Source organism: Ostrinia furnacalis, unplaced genomic scaffold, assembly GCF_004193835.3.
Source record: "Ostrinia furnacalis isolate ACB-3 unplaced genomic scaffold, ASM419383v2 OfSCF4672, whole genome shotgun sequence".
In the NCBI taxonomy this organism is placed as follows: Eukaryota; Metazoa; Arthropoda; class Insecta; order Lepidoptera; family Crambidae; genus Ostrinia; species Ostrinia furnacalis.
The window spans coordinates 193478-212212 of record NW_021134911.1 but is presented as its reverse complement, the minus strand read 5'-3'; the positions used below and the strand labels follow the sequence as shown (position 1 = coordinate 212212).

The 18735-nt window shown below is 36.3% G+C and overlaps 1 protein-coding gene across 1 annotated transcript in view; it reads left to right on the top strand.

The window, feature by feature from the left end:
• The window catches only part of unc-13-4A (BAI1 associated protein 3), a 48386-nt gene continuing 29651 nt past the window's right edge, over positions 1-18735 (top strand). The window contains exons 1-7 of the mRNA XM_028314392.1: positions 1-35; positions 2416-2781; positions 2846-2954; positions 5150-5369; positions 10688-10913; positions 13270-13448; positions 18541-18704. Of these exons, the coding sequence (XP_028170193.1) occupies positions 1-35; positions 2416-2781; positions 2846-2954; positions 5150-5369; positions 10688-10913; positions 13270-13448; positions 18541-18704 (1299 nt within the window). The remainder of the gene's footprint in view (positions 36-2415; positions 2782-2845; positions 2955-5149; positions 5370-10687; positions 10914-13269; positions 13449-18540; positions 18705-18735) is intronic.

Genomic DNA, 18735 nt, shown 5'->3' with positions numbered 1-18735 from the left:
ATGGCTTCATCTTTGCACAAAACCAGTGTCAACAAGTAAATAATGTTATTCAAGTAGGATGCATAGATGAAATTCATGTAATGAAATAATCCACCAATATTAATATTCGTAAGTAAAACAAAACTGCTAAACGTGCCGCTTAACTTTCCTACCAAGAGGTTTAATATGATTTACTGGCTGGACGTACTGGCCGCCAATAAAGTTTTGATAAAGTAAATAACTAAACGATCGTTCGGCTTCACGTCAGGTAAAATAAAACAAAAAACGATCGTCTTACCAATGTCTAAACAGCAAAATCATTAAGTCCAGGAAGAAACATTAATTAATTTATTTTAATGAGGAGTCTTTTGTAAAAATGAGAAATTACAGGCAAGTAAAAGCTTAATTTTAACTACCTACCTAAGATCTTTTCAAGAGAAAAGACGCTTATGTTTTTATTTATAAAGCGGAACTGAAAAGGAAACCTTACTCAAGTCGGCATTTAAACGTAATTGAATACCCTTTAAAGTATTTATTTACCAATCTGCATTATTCAGTATTTCTTACGACGCCATTCTGGGAAAACTGGAGTGCAAACTGCTCGGCAGGGGAAACAACGAGAAGAAAGTAATGTGAAACCATTTCTTCTCACATTGCGTATCCAAAGTTCATGTTTTGATTAGTAAATTAGGTAAGTAACTTTGTAGAGGTTACGAGTATTTTAATTGTGACACATTATTATTTAGAAGGAATCACATTTTTTTTTATTAACCAACTCTCAACTCTTTGTTCAATTAACTTCCAAGAATAATCGAAATTCAAAAGTAAACAATTTTTTTTTCTTTACTAATTTCGATTGTCACTTGTTTTCGTTTTGCATTTTCCCGCTAGAATTCAGGTTCAATATGTGACATGATATTAATTATTAGGTAAGTTTTAATTTCAATTATTTTAAGTTACTGTTAATAGCCGTGTCTTTAAATTGTGTTATAGCTGTGCTTATAGTTAGACAGCAATGTTCTTGGTTAGCAATATTGTGCTCTTAATTATTAATTGGATAAAGTGTTCTACCATATAATTCAGAAGGCGTACTGAACAAATCGATAGTGCTATTTATTTATCGTAGTATAGTCGTTACAAGCTTTCATATGATAGTCTTGCAATCGATCACTGTCACAAGATAATGTAAAAGTGCTTTTTAAATAACATAGACCCAGGTATGTATTACATGAATGTTATGAAAATGTTATCAAGATAAATATAGCGATAAATTATTTTCTATCTATTATCTATATTAAATTATATTAATATCGAGCAGCGTCAATACAGCGACAATACAAAACAATATCTGTAACGTAGAGTTTCTCTACTTAAGTAATTTGGTGTACCTTTACGGTTTTAAAAATTGTTGATTTCCTTTTGAAGTTGTTCGAGTCTTCATGATTTAACTTAATTGCTAGATCATTGGCACGTGAACCTAAATTAGTCATTAAAACACTAGCCTGTTTACCTTATTGGGTTTAAGCCTAGGTCAAAATTAATCGGCAAGATACAACAAACCATCAGGCAGGGTGTAACTATATTCCTTAGTTTCACCCTACTGAAACTAATTGGAAACCCTTTACCTTTGTCAGATTTCGGTTAGCTTCATCACAAACATATTTAGAATACATTGCTTGTCGTTAATTATTATAACTGGGTTTTAGAATTCACATTTCTATAGTTGTCACCAGCAAGTCCATTAGTGCTGTAACGTAATTCACTAAGTGACGTTTTATAGGAGCGAAGGGAAGTGTCACGCACAGCCGCTTACGCCAGCCGTGCCGGCTTAATGTCCCGTCACCGACGCGAATCACTCCCAATAGATAATACAGTTCACTCCGTGTCGGAAAGGTTTCAATAGGAATGCCTACACGTATTGTTCCCCGTCCCCATTGTTGTTGACTTGTTGATATGTATGATATAATGTTTACTACCTCGCATTCTTGCGTCTACTCTTATTCCCTTCACGACAACGCTTTGTCATATTTTGGGAGTTCTGAAAAAATATGGTCCGGGAAATATTTTCGCGTGATTCGAAGAGACTTTATGAGGCTTTATGATCATCCATCATATTATATTGAGCTAAGCTTTCAAGATATTATTACTTTTTTTCTGATCGATATTAAAATCTAGACTTGAGTGCGTTATACCTGAGGCCATTATTGAAATATGATGGTCATTTTTAGCATTATAAAACCGCAATCACCCATAAGTACGTAATACAAAAGAAATTGTCATAGTAATGGCGATATAATCGAGCCTATTTTAGAATTTCCTACTTATATTCGGTACTAAAACGTGCCACCGATTACACAATCAGAACAATATTCAATAAAAGCTCCTTCACCATTGAGGAAAATTACATCAAAAATAACATCTTCATTTTCTATTTAGGGTTCAAGAAACAGATGGGTCCTACTTCGAGAGTTTCACGGCGCTGTCGTGGCGTCAAGAGAACCGGCGCCTGGCCGCCCTCAGGCTGGCCGAAGCTAGGGCGGAGCGCCCGCCGCCCGCCCCACACGACCTGGGGCTCCCCAGCGTGTCCGCTCAGCTCTCGCACAAAGAACATGAACATCTTTATACTGAAGTAAGTAAACTAAGGGCCAGTTTGGTATATGAGGTCGAGAGAACCGGGCTTTGGGCGCCTTCAGGCTGGCCGAAGCTAGGGCGGTGCGCCCTCCACCCGCCCCTCACGACCTGTGGCTGCCCAGCGTGTCCGCTCAGCTCTCGCACAAAGAACATGAACATCTTAATACTGAAGTAAGTAAACTAAGGGCCAGTTTGGTATATGAGGTCGAGAAAACCGGGCTTTGGGCGCCTTCAGGCTGGCCGAAGCTAGGGCGGTGCGCCCGCCGCCCGCCCCTCACGACCTGGGGCTGCCCAGCATGTCCGCTCAGCTCTCGCACAAAGAACATGAACATCTTTATACTGAAGTAAGTAAACTAAGGGCCAGTTTGGTATGTTCTATCGTCTCGACAAATATCACGTAATTTTTTCAGCAAGAAAAACTGGCTTATTTTAAATTTAAAAAATCATATATTTTAAGATGATAATAATACATTTCAATTTTTTATATTAAACCGTCTAAACAAAGAAATTAGAAGAAACGGTTTTTTATATTAAATCCTAATCGAAGCATAGATAACCCATTTACGTTGCAAATATTTTATGTATTTTAAGAATCTCACGTGAGATTGTGAGGAGGGCGAGGGGTCTGGAAAAACCTCACCAAATCTCACCAAGAGGGGCGGGGGGGGTTGAAATATCGCCAAAATTGTCTCACGTAATTAATGGACGCCCCCTTAGATTTTGAACCTATTTAAGCGTAACATTTTTCAAAATCAAAAATCAAAATCAAAAATATTTATTCAGTTTAGACCACAAGTGGCACTTATGAACGTCAAATATAGCAAACAATAAAAAAAAGGTATTATTCAAGAAAACATAAATTTACCGATGTATATGTAATAAAATACTATGTAGGTATATGTAATGTTATTATTAATGCTTTATAAACATAGAGTTAAACAACATCACAATATGATTAGAGTACAAAGAAAATATCGCTTTCAAACAAAACACCCAGACGCCTTCGGCAGTTTCGAATCCCCGCCCACAGCAAAAAATACAATTCATATTGCAATATAAAATGCTTTTCAAAATAATACGCGAGTAAAATCAAATGAAGCAATTTTATGAAATATTAAAATCGAAGCAATTTGTAATCCTTGCGGCAATTCAATTAGCTTTATTGGCAGTTCCGATTTGTCGATTAGGTATTGTGCTTTTATAAAGGCGTATATGCATACATTTTCTAATAGAGGTTTTTGTATACAGGGTGTTTCTTGTAAGGTGTCAAGCCGAAGGCAGGTGATAGGTGAGGACTAGACCTATCGATTTCACCCCCATGTATGTTCTACGATTTTTCATAGTTTAGAAGTTATCGTCAATTTTGTGATTTTTTCAAATTGTATGACCCAGTAGGCTTTAAATTTTTTTATCTTTTTTTTGGGTCGACTTTTCTCAGATTTCTTTTTTTTGACAGATTCCCTATTAATTGAAGATTTTTGAAAAAAATAATCAACTTCCTATCTTTGATGCAAAATACAAAATTTTTGCTAGAAACATAAAAAATATGCTATTAGCGGAACATTCTAAAATTTTCAACTTAAAAGTTAAAAAAAAAAAAAAAAAATTAAAGCCTACTAGGTCATACAATTTGAAAAAATCACAAAATTAACGATAACTTCTAAACTATGAAAAATCGTAAAACATACATGGGGGTGAAATCGATAGGTCTAGTCCTCACCTATCACCTGCCTTCGGCTTGACACCTTACAAGAAACACCCTATATAAGGACAATAAAAGAAGTAAGTCCTTGCCTACTACATCCATTCTTAAGTAATAATTTCAAATGGACGATTGACATAGACTTTTTCCAATGCGACCTTATGATCGGAGCAAAGGGATAGGGCCTAGTTGAATTTCTTTGCCATGCTACATCAAAAGAGACACTCTAATTGAATATCTTGTCTACGTAACGATCTCGGAACATGCAAAGTCGCCCTTTCGCTAAGCACATATTCCACCCAGTCAGCCTTTTTGTGCTGAGCCGGTCTTGAATAATGTACTTCTTTCGTCTTAGAATTACAGGTAATACGCCTACGGTAATGCCGTTTTATGAGACTAGCATAAATTATTGATACCATTAAAATTTTGGGGATCGATGGGTGCTTGTACTGTCCACTTAATCAGCCATGAACGTCATATAACATAAACGACAACCCTATCACTCAAATAAAATGTTCTTCAAAAATCAAAATAGAAATAACAGAAATACGAAGGATAATAATCTGCTTAAGCTGATAAGAGGTTTTTGAAACTAAATCTTGTTATTATAACTTGCTTAAAATTCTGGAACGATCGCTTTTTTACTTTGATTCGATTCTGAAGATGCTACTGAGTGATAACGGCTACTTTTATTCCGGTAATATCCCAGGCGATATGTAATCTGTTCGCCAAATCTAAAAGTGGTTAAAGCTGCGGCAAATACTAGTTAGATAATAATATTGTAGGCATCCAATGCTCCAATTATGTAAATGTAATTTTTTTTCTATTAACTCCTAGGTGCTATACTGCATTGAAAACGCAGTGGGCGCTCCAGCACCCGGCGGCCAGTTCGCTTCATACAAGGATGAGGTGATCGAGTACGCCCGCCGCGCGTTCCGCGTGTCTCCCGAGATGCACGCGCGTGCAATGCGCGCGGCCGGCAGCGAGCGCCCGCCTACTGTTGTGCTGGGCTGCTCGGTGCTGGAAGCAGATGGACTGGAGGCCAAAGACGCTAACGGCAAGTATACACATTCTTTACAAAAACACGCTACAATTTGTAGTTATTATAGTTCTGAAAAGTTCATTACATTTTATGCATAGTCAAGTTAATCACTTTTTAGCTGGCATACACGCAGACTCGCTCTCTGCGACAATAATAATTTTGTGTTTCTAAAAGCTCTTACTAAAAATAGTTCTATACTTAAGTGAAGAAACGAGCTTCCATGTGGGTAGGGTGCTCAAAATAGGTGTTCTGCTCCTATCAATATACAATCGAGCACAATACTTACTAGCTAACACCTGCTCTACATTATCTTATTTATTGATTTGCTGTTATCGGCCATACATTATGAAATGGCTGCTTGCATTTATGTTACCATATTGTAGAATTTACTAGAGAAAATTCTAATAATCGTCTCCTATATCTATTCATGTAACATGTGCAACAGTATGTTATACAATATCATAGGAAATAGTAAGGAATATCCTGCAAGTAGTAAGCATCGTCACACTTGTTCGGCTGATCGGTTATGTAGGGCAGAGATCCTTGATATAGAGATAACGAGCTGCCTAATTGGTTTAACAATATCAACGTGTAAATCAATTTATTATCATGGTGTTACTGTTGTAGACAAGTTGTTAATGGGTTCGACTAAATAATAATTATGTACTTTGGAAAATGCCTTTTTAAACTACTTTTTTGAACCAGTCAGATTTCTCAATTGCCGCGGCGTACTCGTATTTGCCGTTCATAGTCATAAATTAAACGAGCAGCCTGGCGTTGAAAACTAGAAAAACTAAGGTTTCAACGCCAAGTTTTTTTTATGAATATATTTTTTTTACAGGAATGAGAAATGCATTTTAACATATGTATGTACATGTACGACCATACCTATTACACTATTATTATCCTGTATAACATTACGTAATTTACGTAACATAATATTATTGCTACTTGGAAACTGAAGCTTTTATAATGCCAATAAATATTTTATGAACTGGTATATTGTACGTACGAAATATTCGCGTTACTAAAATTTATTGGGCCTCATTTTTAGGTTGTCACTTTCAGTTTTTACTCATCGCTCTTAAAGAGTGTGAAAACAGTTCGTATTTGTTGATTTCGGTCACGTATTGTAAGTTAATAATAAAGAGCGCAAGTCCTACATAAAGATCGCAAACTGATGACTGAATGGATGATCTATTCTTTCATAAAATCTTACTTGAAATAATTTAAACAAATTACATAGAATTAGGTGCACTCTTTCTTTTGAGGTTACAATGACATCAAATTAAAATGAATGTAAATTGTATTATTAAAATTAAATATTGATTAAGCTATACGTAGAAAGCTGTAGAATCTACTAAGTATTATGAAGTTTGATTAAGCCTCAAATAAAAAAAAATACAACTGAGTTTTTACCTGAGTCATGATACTGAGTTATGATACTTGCCTATCTGTTATTCATGCGTTATAATAAGTAGGTACTTGTTCTTTATATGTTGGGATTTAATGAGTTTATTCTATACTTAAAAATACTGCGTAATATTGCGCCATTAATGTTCGCTAACCAAAACATTACTTGAAGTTCTCTCACAATAAACACTCTGTCTTCATAAATACGAATTCAAAACAGCTTCAAGGCATAAACAAAAGAAACAAAATTGAAATGTATTGTTTTGTTTGTATGGCGACGTCTGTTCTAAGACGGGAAAATAACCAAGTAATCGTGGCAATATCATTTTATTTCCTATATTGAAAAGAAAAAAAGTCAACGTTTGCGGGACGGTAACAGTATTGTAAAAAAATATACAATATGATATACCAAAACAACAGGCTTTATGAAAGGTTAAGGAAATAACACCGTCAAAATGTTGATTAAATTTTAGGAATGAACGGCTTTTTACTTTGACTGCTGTTATTTACTAAATTGCGGAAAAATGCTTGTTACTTTTTTGGATTTTTCTTTTTAAACAAAATGCTGCAGAAGCATCTTGAACACAGCAGTGATCCTTGAAAGTCTTTAACTTAAAACACCTAATGGATGAACGTTTATTAATCCTTCACACAAATCTACTTGACGGATTTTAATGTAACTTTACAGTGTTTTAATGTCATTCAATAATCACCAACTAACTCAATCACTCCATCTTAGCAGGACTTTTGGGGACTCATAACGTATAATTTACCTGCTTCCTACTTAAGATAAACGTAAATATCTGAATGCATAATACCAACGAGATTCGACCCTGTAACCACAGCTTTGAGTGCATCAGACTCTCACGAAGGGAAAATACCTACTCACTGAACCTTGCTGTGAAATATTTATTTAGCTTTACCTTCCAAGAAAAAAGATGTGGACGTAATAACTGTCGCTAACCAGTGTTTACGACGCGGGCTCCTAAATATGTCACTTATTACACGTAGAATGAAATTGCGTTACAAAGAATGTCTCCCGCGCATAGCTGGGGAAAGACACGCGCGCTTTCGTATTGAATTACGAAGAAACGCACGGGGCTCCCGCTCCCGGCGGACGCAAAGCGAATAAACTAAACTCGGGCCATCTAGCGAATTTCCTCCCCATGTTTGACTGGGCGAACAGCCCACGGCTTCAAACAAACAGCTGACTCGATTCCGGGACGTTCATTAATAATAAATAAATAATAAATNGTGCCTGAACACACCTAATGGATGAACGTTTATTAATCCTTCACACAAATCTACTTGACGGATTTTAATGTAACTTTACAGTGTTTTAATGTCATTCAATAATCACAAACTAACTCAATCACTCCATCTTAGCAGGACTTTTCGGGACTCATAACGTAACCTGCTTAAGATATACGTAAATATCTGAATGCATAATACCAACGAGATTCGACCCTGTAACCACAGCTTCGAGTGCATCTCACGAAGGGAAAATACCTACTCACTGAACCCTGCTGTGAAATATTTAATTAGCTTTACCTTCCAAGAAAAAAGATGTGGACGTAATAACTGTCGCTAACCAGTGTTTACGACGCGGGCTCCTAAACATGTCACTTATTACACGTAGAATGAAATTGCGTTACAAAGAATGTCTCCCGCGCATAGCTGGGGAAAGACACGCGCGCTTTCGTATTGAATTACGAAGAAACGCACGGGGCGCCCGCTCCCGGCGGACGCAAAGCGAATAAACTAAACTCGAGCCATCTAGCGAATTTCCTCCCCATGTTTGACTGGGCGAACAGCCCACGGCTTCAAACAAACAGCTGACTCGATTTCGGGACGTTCATTATCTTTTAAGTCAATGGATAACAGGGTCTATATTTTTTTTATCTTATTGTAAATGAAGTTGCATTTACCTCAGGTACATTAAAGAGGGTCGTTAGGGTAGAGGAGACTATATGACCTGACGAGGAAAATGCTGTTTATCCGCTTTGATTTGTTATACGAGTAGGTGTAATGTATTTTACATAACTAACATCAAACCCGAATTCAAGTCCAATGATGCAGAATTTTATGCCTAAAATCTCGCAATATTATCAAATCGATAGCATCATCGATAACATTGCAATTTTCCAAGCTATCAATATAACTTATTCGAAAATTCCGTAATTATGTATGTCGTCATTACCTAGATAGCGCCGAAAGCAATCGATTTGCAGATACACAGCATGCCGCTTGATCGGTCGTGCGATCGGTCACCGGACCAGTAGCCGATTGCATTTGATGGAAGCGCAAATGACGGACGAATTCTGCGTGATTTTCAATCATTTGATTTTCGCCCACGCGGCGGCGTGTCGTATGTACCTATATGTCAACGTGAAATTGTGAACTCTCTCAGTTTATAATATAACGCGTTAGATTGTAAACTAACAGTGGGTTAGGTTAGATTAGNTATTAGTTAAATATCATGTAATAAATAATACAGACTTAAGAAAATAATAGTTTAACATAAGATCTGACTAAATATGTAAGATAAAATATTTAAGTATTGGTATAAAATGTAAGTAAATACATTATTTAAAAGGATAATGGATAAAGTTCATAGTTAGTTTTCAAATACATACATTATGTTTATGTAAGAACATAGTACTTAAATAATTTAAATAAGTAAATACTTAGTAACAATCTAGTGTAACAACTTTATAACTCTGTGTAATTAACAAGTAATTATTTTTAAGGATTTCTGTAAGACAATTTCGAAAGTTGAAATTGAGAGGGGGTGTTGAATATTTNATTCTGCGTGATTTTCAATCATTTGATTTTCGCCCACGCGGCGGCGTGTCGTATGTACCTATATGTCAACGTGAAATTGTGAACTCTCCCAGTTTATAATATAACGCGTTAGATTGTAAACTAACAGTGGGTTAGGTTAGATTACATTGTAATTTAAGTACGTCAGATTATAATCTGACGGAATTCACAATTTTACGGTGACATATACACAAGAATACATAATTATGTGTGCAGGAAATTGGTATTGCACTTCAACTTTTGTTTAGCATGTTATTGTATCTTATAATAACAGTTTCATATTATAATGTTACATTACTATCAAAAACGAATAAATGTGTATATTTAATTTAAACCTCATAAGATTTCGAGAGAAGTAGTGCGAGGTGGTCTGTATGTACTTGTTTACAAGCACCCAAATAGACAAGTTTTAGGTATTTTGAATTATAGTTAAAGTTTATTCGGACAGTTCACAGTTTGCTAAGTCGGACGCTTTCAATTAAACACGTCTCGCTGAGTTTTACTGACGATATTCTTAGGAGTGTGCGCAATAAATGCTGCCATATGAATTTAAATACCGGCCGGCCATGATTTACGCACCGTATCACAGTTCATAACGCTTATGGTGACTTTGCCATGAATAATAAATTCTTGCATAGTTATAAATATTTAGCTACGATTCGGTACTATTGTAAAGAGGCAGTTAGTGTTTGTGCAAATATCTGAATTGCTAATTGAATTGTTAAATTGCACGATTTTAGAACACCACATTTTGTTTTCATCAATTGCGAGTATCGTTTCGTAAAAGTTCGAGTAACAACACTGATATCAGACTTTTGGGCCACTATAAGTTTCTAACATGGCTCAATCAAACAGACACGGCTGAACGTGCCCAATAAAGTAAAAAAATATTTCTTTTTGGACAGTTAGATTGATTAAACCTCTGCAGCGTTTACACTAGCCCAACTGGTGATCGAACGAATTTCCCTACACCTACACCCTTCCCTGAACTATACAGTCATGTAGTTCTCGACGAGTTAGAGAATATTTGCAGTGGAATAGATAAGTTAGGAACAAAAAAACGTCTATATTAATTGAGTTATGTTTTTGTCACGCAGGTTTTAGCGACCCGTACTGCATGTTGGGTATCCAGCCAGCTTCCCTACCAGCATCGCCACGGGCCTCAGAGGACGAAGGCCGCAAGCACGGATTCAGGCTGAGCTTCAAGAGGCGGGACGGGCGCCAGCAACGGGACAGCCTGGGACGACTCCCAGCGCGCTACATCCGCGCGACCAGCGTCAGGCCCCACACACTCTCGCCTAAGTGGAACGAGACTTTCAAATTGTAAGTATTTCTCAAGGATTTCTTTGTAGTGTAACTGCTACTCGAGCGGAAAATTGGTAGTATTTTCCAAGGAGTTCTAAGTGATTCTTTTAGAGATGCTGTTCATAATAAAAACTGTGCAACACCGCAGGCGTGTATCTTTCACCTAAATATAATTCCAAACACTTGAAAAAAAAATGTTTGATTAACATTACTTACTTACAGCCTATCTAGTGGTGAAGTTTTTCTACGCTACATTACTACGAACTACTAAACATTGCTACGAGTGGTTTCGTAGCGTTTGTAGCGTTTATTCGTAGCATAGTATGTACGACTACGAGCAATAGCGTTGCAATTTTATCTAACAAAATCACGTTTGCCGAACTCTACATCAAAAACATTCGCATATTGTTTGTCGAACCGCTGCTATCCAAAGCCGCCCCAGGCGGTTTTCAGTCGGTCCGATATACGACTATGTATTTGTAGTATATAGTATTTTCAGGTACAGTCCAACACTAGTCAGTTAACATGTAATACTGCAGTTACGAATTTTTTTGTATTTGAATTTTGGATTTTTTAAAGAATAAATAAATTTTTAACTTTTGTTATTAGAAACAAAACCATTGAAGTGAAATGTAATATACATTTATCTTTATAAGGCGACCATCAAGTAAATATTTATTTTCGTGCCAACAAGTTAATTCTCTTTTATAGACTTCGTCTTATTAAATGGCTACGGGCACGTCGTGACTTTGTTAGCGTAAATAACATTTTATCAAAATGTATTTGTTATTATTAACTTTAAGCTTTATGACTGTAGATATACCTACTTTAATTTAAAATGTTTTCCGAGAGTTTTTTCCGCGAAAGTGTAATAAATATCTTTTTACCTTAATAAAGATTGATAGTGCGGGATAACGAATTTTCATAGTTAACGTCCAAGTAGGAAACCAAGATATAAAAAAAGACGATATCCTCGGAATCTGTCCTCTGGATCTCAGGGGAAATTTAAACTCAGTGAGGTTGTTTATCAACGACAGAAAAAGGTAGAGTCAAGATTAAAATCTTTGTGAACGATTTATAACGGAGATAACGAAAGAAATATTCAGTTTTTCGAGATTATATTACAGGTAGTGTTAAGGACAGCCGCTCGGGCGTGCGGAAATAAGAAAAACCTTTGGTTAAAATGAAGATATATTCCTGCAAAATATGCCCACAACGGCTATCAAAAACATCAACTTCAAAGTAAACAAAAGGTATCAAAAGCAATAAAAAAAGTATAAAAAACATAGACAATATAAAAAATAGGTTGATTCACCAATCGGTTCCCAACAGGTAGTTTTTAAAGACAGCAATTCATGCTATAACTGTTGGTGTTATAATCCTTCTAGATGACTGCACGTTTTACAAATTTAACTGAAATATTTAAAGGTTCAGTTCGCTTCTTGAAAAGAAAACATGAAAGCAAAAAGCGTATCGAAACCCTGGCATTTTAATCATCTCTTTCATTATGCCTGGTTGGTAATTATAAAGCTTCTGGATAATAGACAGTGAAATCTGATAAAATGTGGTAGAACGGACATAAACACGACAGGTTTCATTGCACGATATAATTCAGGGCCGGTATTTAATTCTATTGTGCGAATTTAATCCTTTCACCACAACGGCACGGTTTATGGTTATTGGTTATTAGTGCTGCCGCGCACTAAGCTACAAGAAGTGGACTGTTTTATTTATATTTTGTGAAGTTTGTTTTGAACTCAACATTCGAGTCTGGCGTAACAGCCACAGCAGCGAAACTAACCACTTGTGGGCGCTTTAGTAGTGCTTCTAGTCGCCTTGTGTTAGTCATGGATAACTTAGGAAAATTCCTTGCGTGTACTCAGTAACTTATTGAGTTAACTTAGCTATGATTATGTAATTGTGTCTCTTGGACTTATTTTCTGATTTACTTTTCATTTAGTTAGTCCGCGGCCAGTAAAATAAAATTTTGAAAGGCAAATAACTTTACAATTCATGGAGTAAGTAATTATGATTCGTGCGATACCATACAAATATCTGTTACACTTCACTGCATTCTGTGGGAAACTCAACATCTTACCTACTAGGTAATAACACCTTCCCTTCAATTTTTCCCGGTCACACATTGAAGTTAACAACGCAATGAACTCTCAATTACGCAACACAATGTTACCCATTTCTAACTTAGGCTGAGTTGCACCTCCTAACTTTGATCGTAACTATAACTATAACCGGTGCTTTTTTACGGAGTTTGGCAGTTTTTTGACGTTTGTCAAAGTTAAAGTAAGATGGTGTATGCAACCCAGCCTTAAATAATTACACGTGTACTTATATCTACTGAATACTATTGTGGTAGTGACATCGACGATATATCGTCGGACGTGCTTCACCTGGACATCTGGGACCATGACGACGAGAGCTCGGTGCTGGACGCGGTGTCCCGCTTGAACGAGGTGCGCGGCGTCCGCGGTCTGGGACGGTTCTTCAAGCAGGTCTGCCAGAGCGCCCGCCAGGGCAGCCAGGATGACTTCCTTGGTAAGTTTGTTAATCATAATGATTTCAGCCAGGACGTCCATTACTGAACGTAGGCCTTCCCCAATGTTTACTATATTGGTAAGTTGAAAGCGGGCCACATCCAATGTCTTCCTACAGCCTTTATGAGGCCATCTGGTGCGTAGAATATTTTTCTCCTAATATGATTATAAAATGGAGCTTAACGTAAATTTCATCGAATTAGTATATTTTTGTGTAGTTAGACACCCATCTTGTGCACTAAACTGTATTATGACGGTAGTTTGAGACAGAATATACACCAAAAGCTTTTTGTAATAACGAAACCTCTGTTTTCCAAAGCTATACTGGAAGATAACTTCAATGTACACGCGAGTTACAAACTCATTATTCCAATATTAATTAAGTTGTCGATTCCCAGTNCAATATTAATCGAAAATCAGCGTTAAAAATGAACATTTAATTTTTATAGCACATAAGTAATATACGAGTATATCCTGAACAGAGCGGGCAAAATCAATTACGATAAAGAGAAAACATTTCATTTGCCGTGGAAATCCAACGTGAAAAGTCGGAAGCAGGCAAAACCATACGGACTCGTTGAACTGCGAATTTAATGATTTCTCGTTAATTGATTCGCAACCGCGTAGCGTAGCATTTGTTCACTATTTGTATATGGTTCAAACACGAATTTTAACAGAGTTAATGCATAATTAATCTACATAATGTAACAGGTTAGAACTATTTTGTGTGTGTATTTTAGTGGGCGCGGTTTTCAAATAGTTCCGTTTGTTTACATTTAACAATGTTTACTCTATAGCTCTATAGCTTAGTTAGTGGCCCTGGAGTGGCTTGGTATCAATGACAAAGATAAATTACGTTGTGTTTAAATGTATAGTGCGTCCAGCGCAAGCTACCTATACATTTTATATCTACAGCGATTTACTTAGGTATTTTGAATATCGTCGTTTACGAGTACCTATATCCGCTTGCTGAGTACCTACTGAGTCATTGCCAACAGATAATCTAAGATACAAATTCATTAGCTTATTTACCATCAGTCCTATCAAACAACATTTACCAGTCTAAAAAACTGCCACACAAAAAGAATTCACTGGCGGACACACAACATATGTTCCGCGTAGTTTGCGTTGTTGCCTAGAGGAGCTGGCGAGTGTTCCCCAGGGTGCGATAGGGGTCGGCACGCGACGCCGGCCACCTGAACTATAATGCGATACCCTCGACCTACTAATGTGAGCATTGGAATGCTAACCTGAATTGCCTATAGTTTGTGAATTGTGAGCCACACCGGCCATTCAGAGCTTTTTGCGACGAGATATGAGTTTACTCATTAATACTAAGTAGGTACCTAGATGTAAATTATTTTAAAATAATGTTATAGTGTTGTCGGATAGTACGAACTTTTTTAACTTACTTCATTTCACTTTATGTAGCTTAAAATTTGGATTTTGTTGAAAGCACGATACTTCCACCTTTGGGTTTTTCGTAGTGGCGCATCCATAGAGTGGTATTTTATACATACAAATATGTATGTATGTATTTATTGCAGCTTTTAACACTGGCCTTGATAGATACATTATAATAATTACGATACAATTTAACTCACTACTATTCAATCAATATGATCCAACCAGACTAACTATCGCTCATATTACAGTTCAATCCGCTGAAATCCCAAATTAATGTTGTTTGACCTAATTAGACAGATAAATTAGCTGTTATAGCAAGTACGAGTAAACCGCATTGACATTTGTTGCATATCGTTTATATAGAAAGCATCTGCGATCGGTTTCCGATGATTGAAGTAGACGATTGAAGTATTAATTAGCTCGCTTGTATCATTTGTCAAATTGGTATAACGCAATTACAATAATAAAGTTATTGTAAAATAACACGACGTAATAACTGTAAATCATGCTAATTTAATTAATACAGTATGTAGGGGAGAGTTCGGTATATTGTACCGCCGGATAAATTGTACCACCCTCATATTTCGTAAAGTATTTATTGAATGTCTGTAATTGCAACACTCAGCGATACACAACTAAAATCAATTAATATCGGCCATGTAGTTTTTGCCGTGACAACAAACACGTGTGTTTTATTTTGAAAAGTATTTTTTCATTGTTTTCAAGTAACTTTTGACAATACATGTTTTGTTTGTAATTTTGTTAAATTTAATCACAGGGTGATTCTAATATATTATTTAGAGGCGTAAATTAGTGTGGATTACAATTATTTGAAACATTTTTCGGTATTTATAAGCTATATTTTTTACCGATTTTTTTAAAGCACTATCACCTAGTCGGCTAAATTGTACCTCATCAAGTTGTATGGAACTTTACCAAAGGATTTTGAATTTTTTTTTTAGTAAATCATATTTTTAAGTTATAATAGCGTAGTTATGTTTGACTAACAATAAATGAACGCAAAAGACTGGCAAAGTAGATTAGGTAGAAGTGTGCGTTACTATAATTGGAATTACAAAACTTGTACTCAAAATCGTGATAACGTGAAAAACAATATCGAGATTCTATGTTATTAACTACTGTTCCTTTTCGTTTCCTAATTTGTTAAGAATGTATCGTATAATATTTTGCCATAGTTTTTTTATAGGCTTGAAATTTATTGAAATCCAATTTAGTCACCCTGTGGTACAAATTATCGAACCGGTTGGCTAAATTGGACCAAAGCTCTGAACTCGTACTTTGTTGATTTGTGCTAAATATACAACAAACATTTTAATTAATACTTATGAAATAGTAAGTTGAATAATGTATCTTTCATTATATACCATGGACATTAGCAAAAACAAAAGAAAACTATGTGTAAAATGGGATTGAAAAAAACTGGTCCAAATTAGCGGACTCTCCCTTATATTGCTATGTATGATCTGAGTCTATGACGTAATATTGATCTTACCAAATTTCGAGGGCAATTCATTTCAGACTTTAATTTATTATGAAATCCTTATCTTGTAGACATCGCAATTCATTCGTCTTAAATTATATATTTACGTTTTTGTCTAGCTAGAGAAAATAGAAACTTAGGCAGTAATTAGGTTCTCCTGGCAATAGTGCTAAAAATAAAAAAATGCAATAATTGAGAAGTTGGGCCGATTTTCTTTATCTTTAACCGTTTTNACCGGTTTAGCTTTGCAGCTAGCATATTAAGTCTGGACGGGTGATATTTATTTTTTAAATCGTTAAAATATCTCAGTCCAGTTTTCTCAGCTTTACACACACAACACAATTTAAAATTCAATTTTTAAAGATGAAGCGATATTATGATTCAGCGAATTCGTTCACTAGTACTAGTACCGCAGTTTGGCGTGGCCTGGCCGCTTCCATGGCATAATGTATGTATGCACGGAGCCGTCACGTCGTGATCGTAAAGCACACACAGCGGAAAATGGACGCTTTCAAGCGCTCGCCACGATGTATGACTTCATTTCATAACAGCAGCAAGATTTTACGCTATATTTTATAAAACCCTTATTGCATCAAATATGCGGTGAATATTTCACTTGTTACAAAATAAATTTTATAGAAGAGCACTAAACGTCGGGTTAGGGTTTTTACGTCGGATCGTGCTTTACAAGGCGGACGGACATCCGACCATAAAATAATGTGTAAAATCCGACCTCTCCCAAAGGAAAACTGAGTGTCACTTTGGGACCTAACCGTGTTTAATATTCTATAGTCATACTCATAAAAATGATTTGAACCCTCAGTATACCTTGTATCCATTCAAATATACTATTATGACATACCCAAAGTGCCTAATATTTCGTAGTAATTGCAGTGCCTGGCCACAAAACAAAAACAAAAACAGTTATTAGGAAAAAACAACAACTGATTTTACATGGCTTCTTATTTCTACGACGTAACACTCTCAAACATGTAATAAAGTCACTATCGCTATTCCAAGGGCGATCCATCCCAAGTGACCTCTCGAGTCCCTTTCGTGGAACTAATCCATCTAAGTCCCAAAAGCCTCTTTTACGGTGTTGACATTTTGAAATCTCTTCACGGCACTGGGGTGACACGCGACTCCGTCAAAAAATTGGATGTAACAAGATTGATAGACGAACGCGTAAATTCAATATTTATTTACCGGCAGCGTAGGCAAGTATTTGATTTCATCTCGGGTGAAAATGATTTGAGTAAAGGTACTCACGCACCGGAGTGTACGCGCATTGTTACACGCGACGGCGATAGCACGCGAACACTCGGCACACTCGGGCGGGCGGAACGTGATTGCAGGCGCATGAAAATGTAAACTGTGGATCCAATATCCAGCGTGTGCTTCTCATTTTGTATTCGCACTTCCCAAGCGGACTTTCAACCTGCCAACTGACCGGGAAACTTTAAATTAAACTAAAATTTTATACAGGTTGAAATTTTCAAGCGGTTGATCAAATCCGAAATGAAAAGTAGCGAAATGCTAGAAGGAGTTTCGGGTCGATTGTAAGCGAAATCAGCTTTATTATATTTCACTTTGTTGCACAAGCACATCAACTATGCACAAAGAGTAATTTTAACTGTACCTACATTATTCTATATTATTTCATTGAACGAAAATATATTTCAATTGTTCAAAAGCTTTCCAGAATAATAATTAATATTGTTGCTTCATTTGTATTTTTATGAGTCTGAAAACTTTTAATTGGATGCTCAAATTCAAATCACTGGTTTCGAGCACGTGCATTGTTTAAATCATTTGTTTCTAATTCGACCGTGTTCTGTGTTGATTTTTATCTTTGTATGCAAATATGCACATTAAATGCAAATTTTTAGAATATCGTTAACTTTGTATTCACAGAAGTTACCTACTCTCTACTGTCTTGACGAAGCTGAACATTATTAATTCGTGTAAATTTCAAAACAATTTCAAATTATGGAGACAGGCATTCATCTTTTTTTTAATATTACGATTGTACATCATAAGAACGCATGATAACTGTATAGTTACGCATGTTGAGGACAAGTTTTTCATATACCATTTAATGTTGTCACTGAAAACTGAAAATGAATTGCAATTACTGACGAGACAGCGTTGATTCTTAAACTTTAAAGGCTATTTTGTCGTGCAGGTTGTGTCAACATCCCTCTCCGCGAAATCCCGTCCACCGGGGTCGAGGCGTGGTACAAGCTGGAAGCGCGCTCGCAGCGCTCTTCGGTGCAAGGCCGCATTCGCCTGCGCCTGTGGCTGTCGGCCCGCGAAGCCGGCCGGCATGATGATGACAACTGGCAACAGGTAAGTACGTACCGCAGGAGAACCAAAGTGA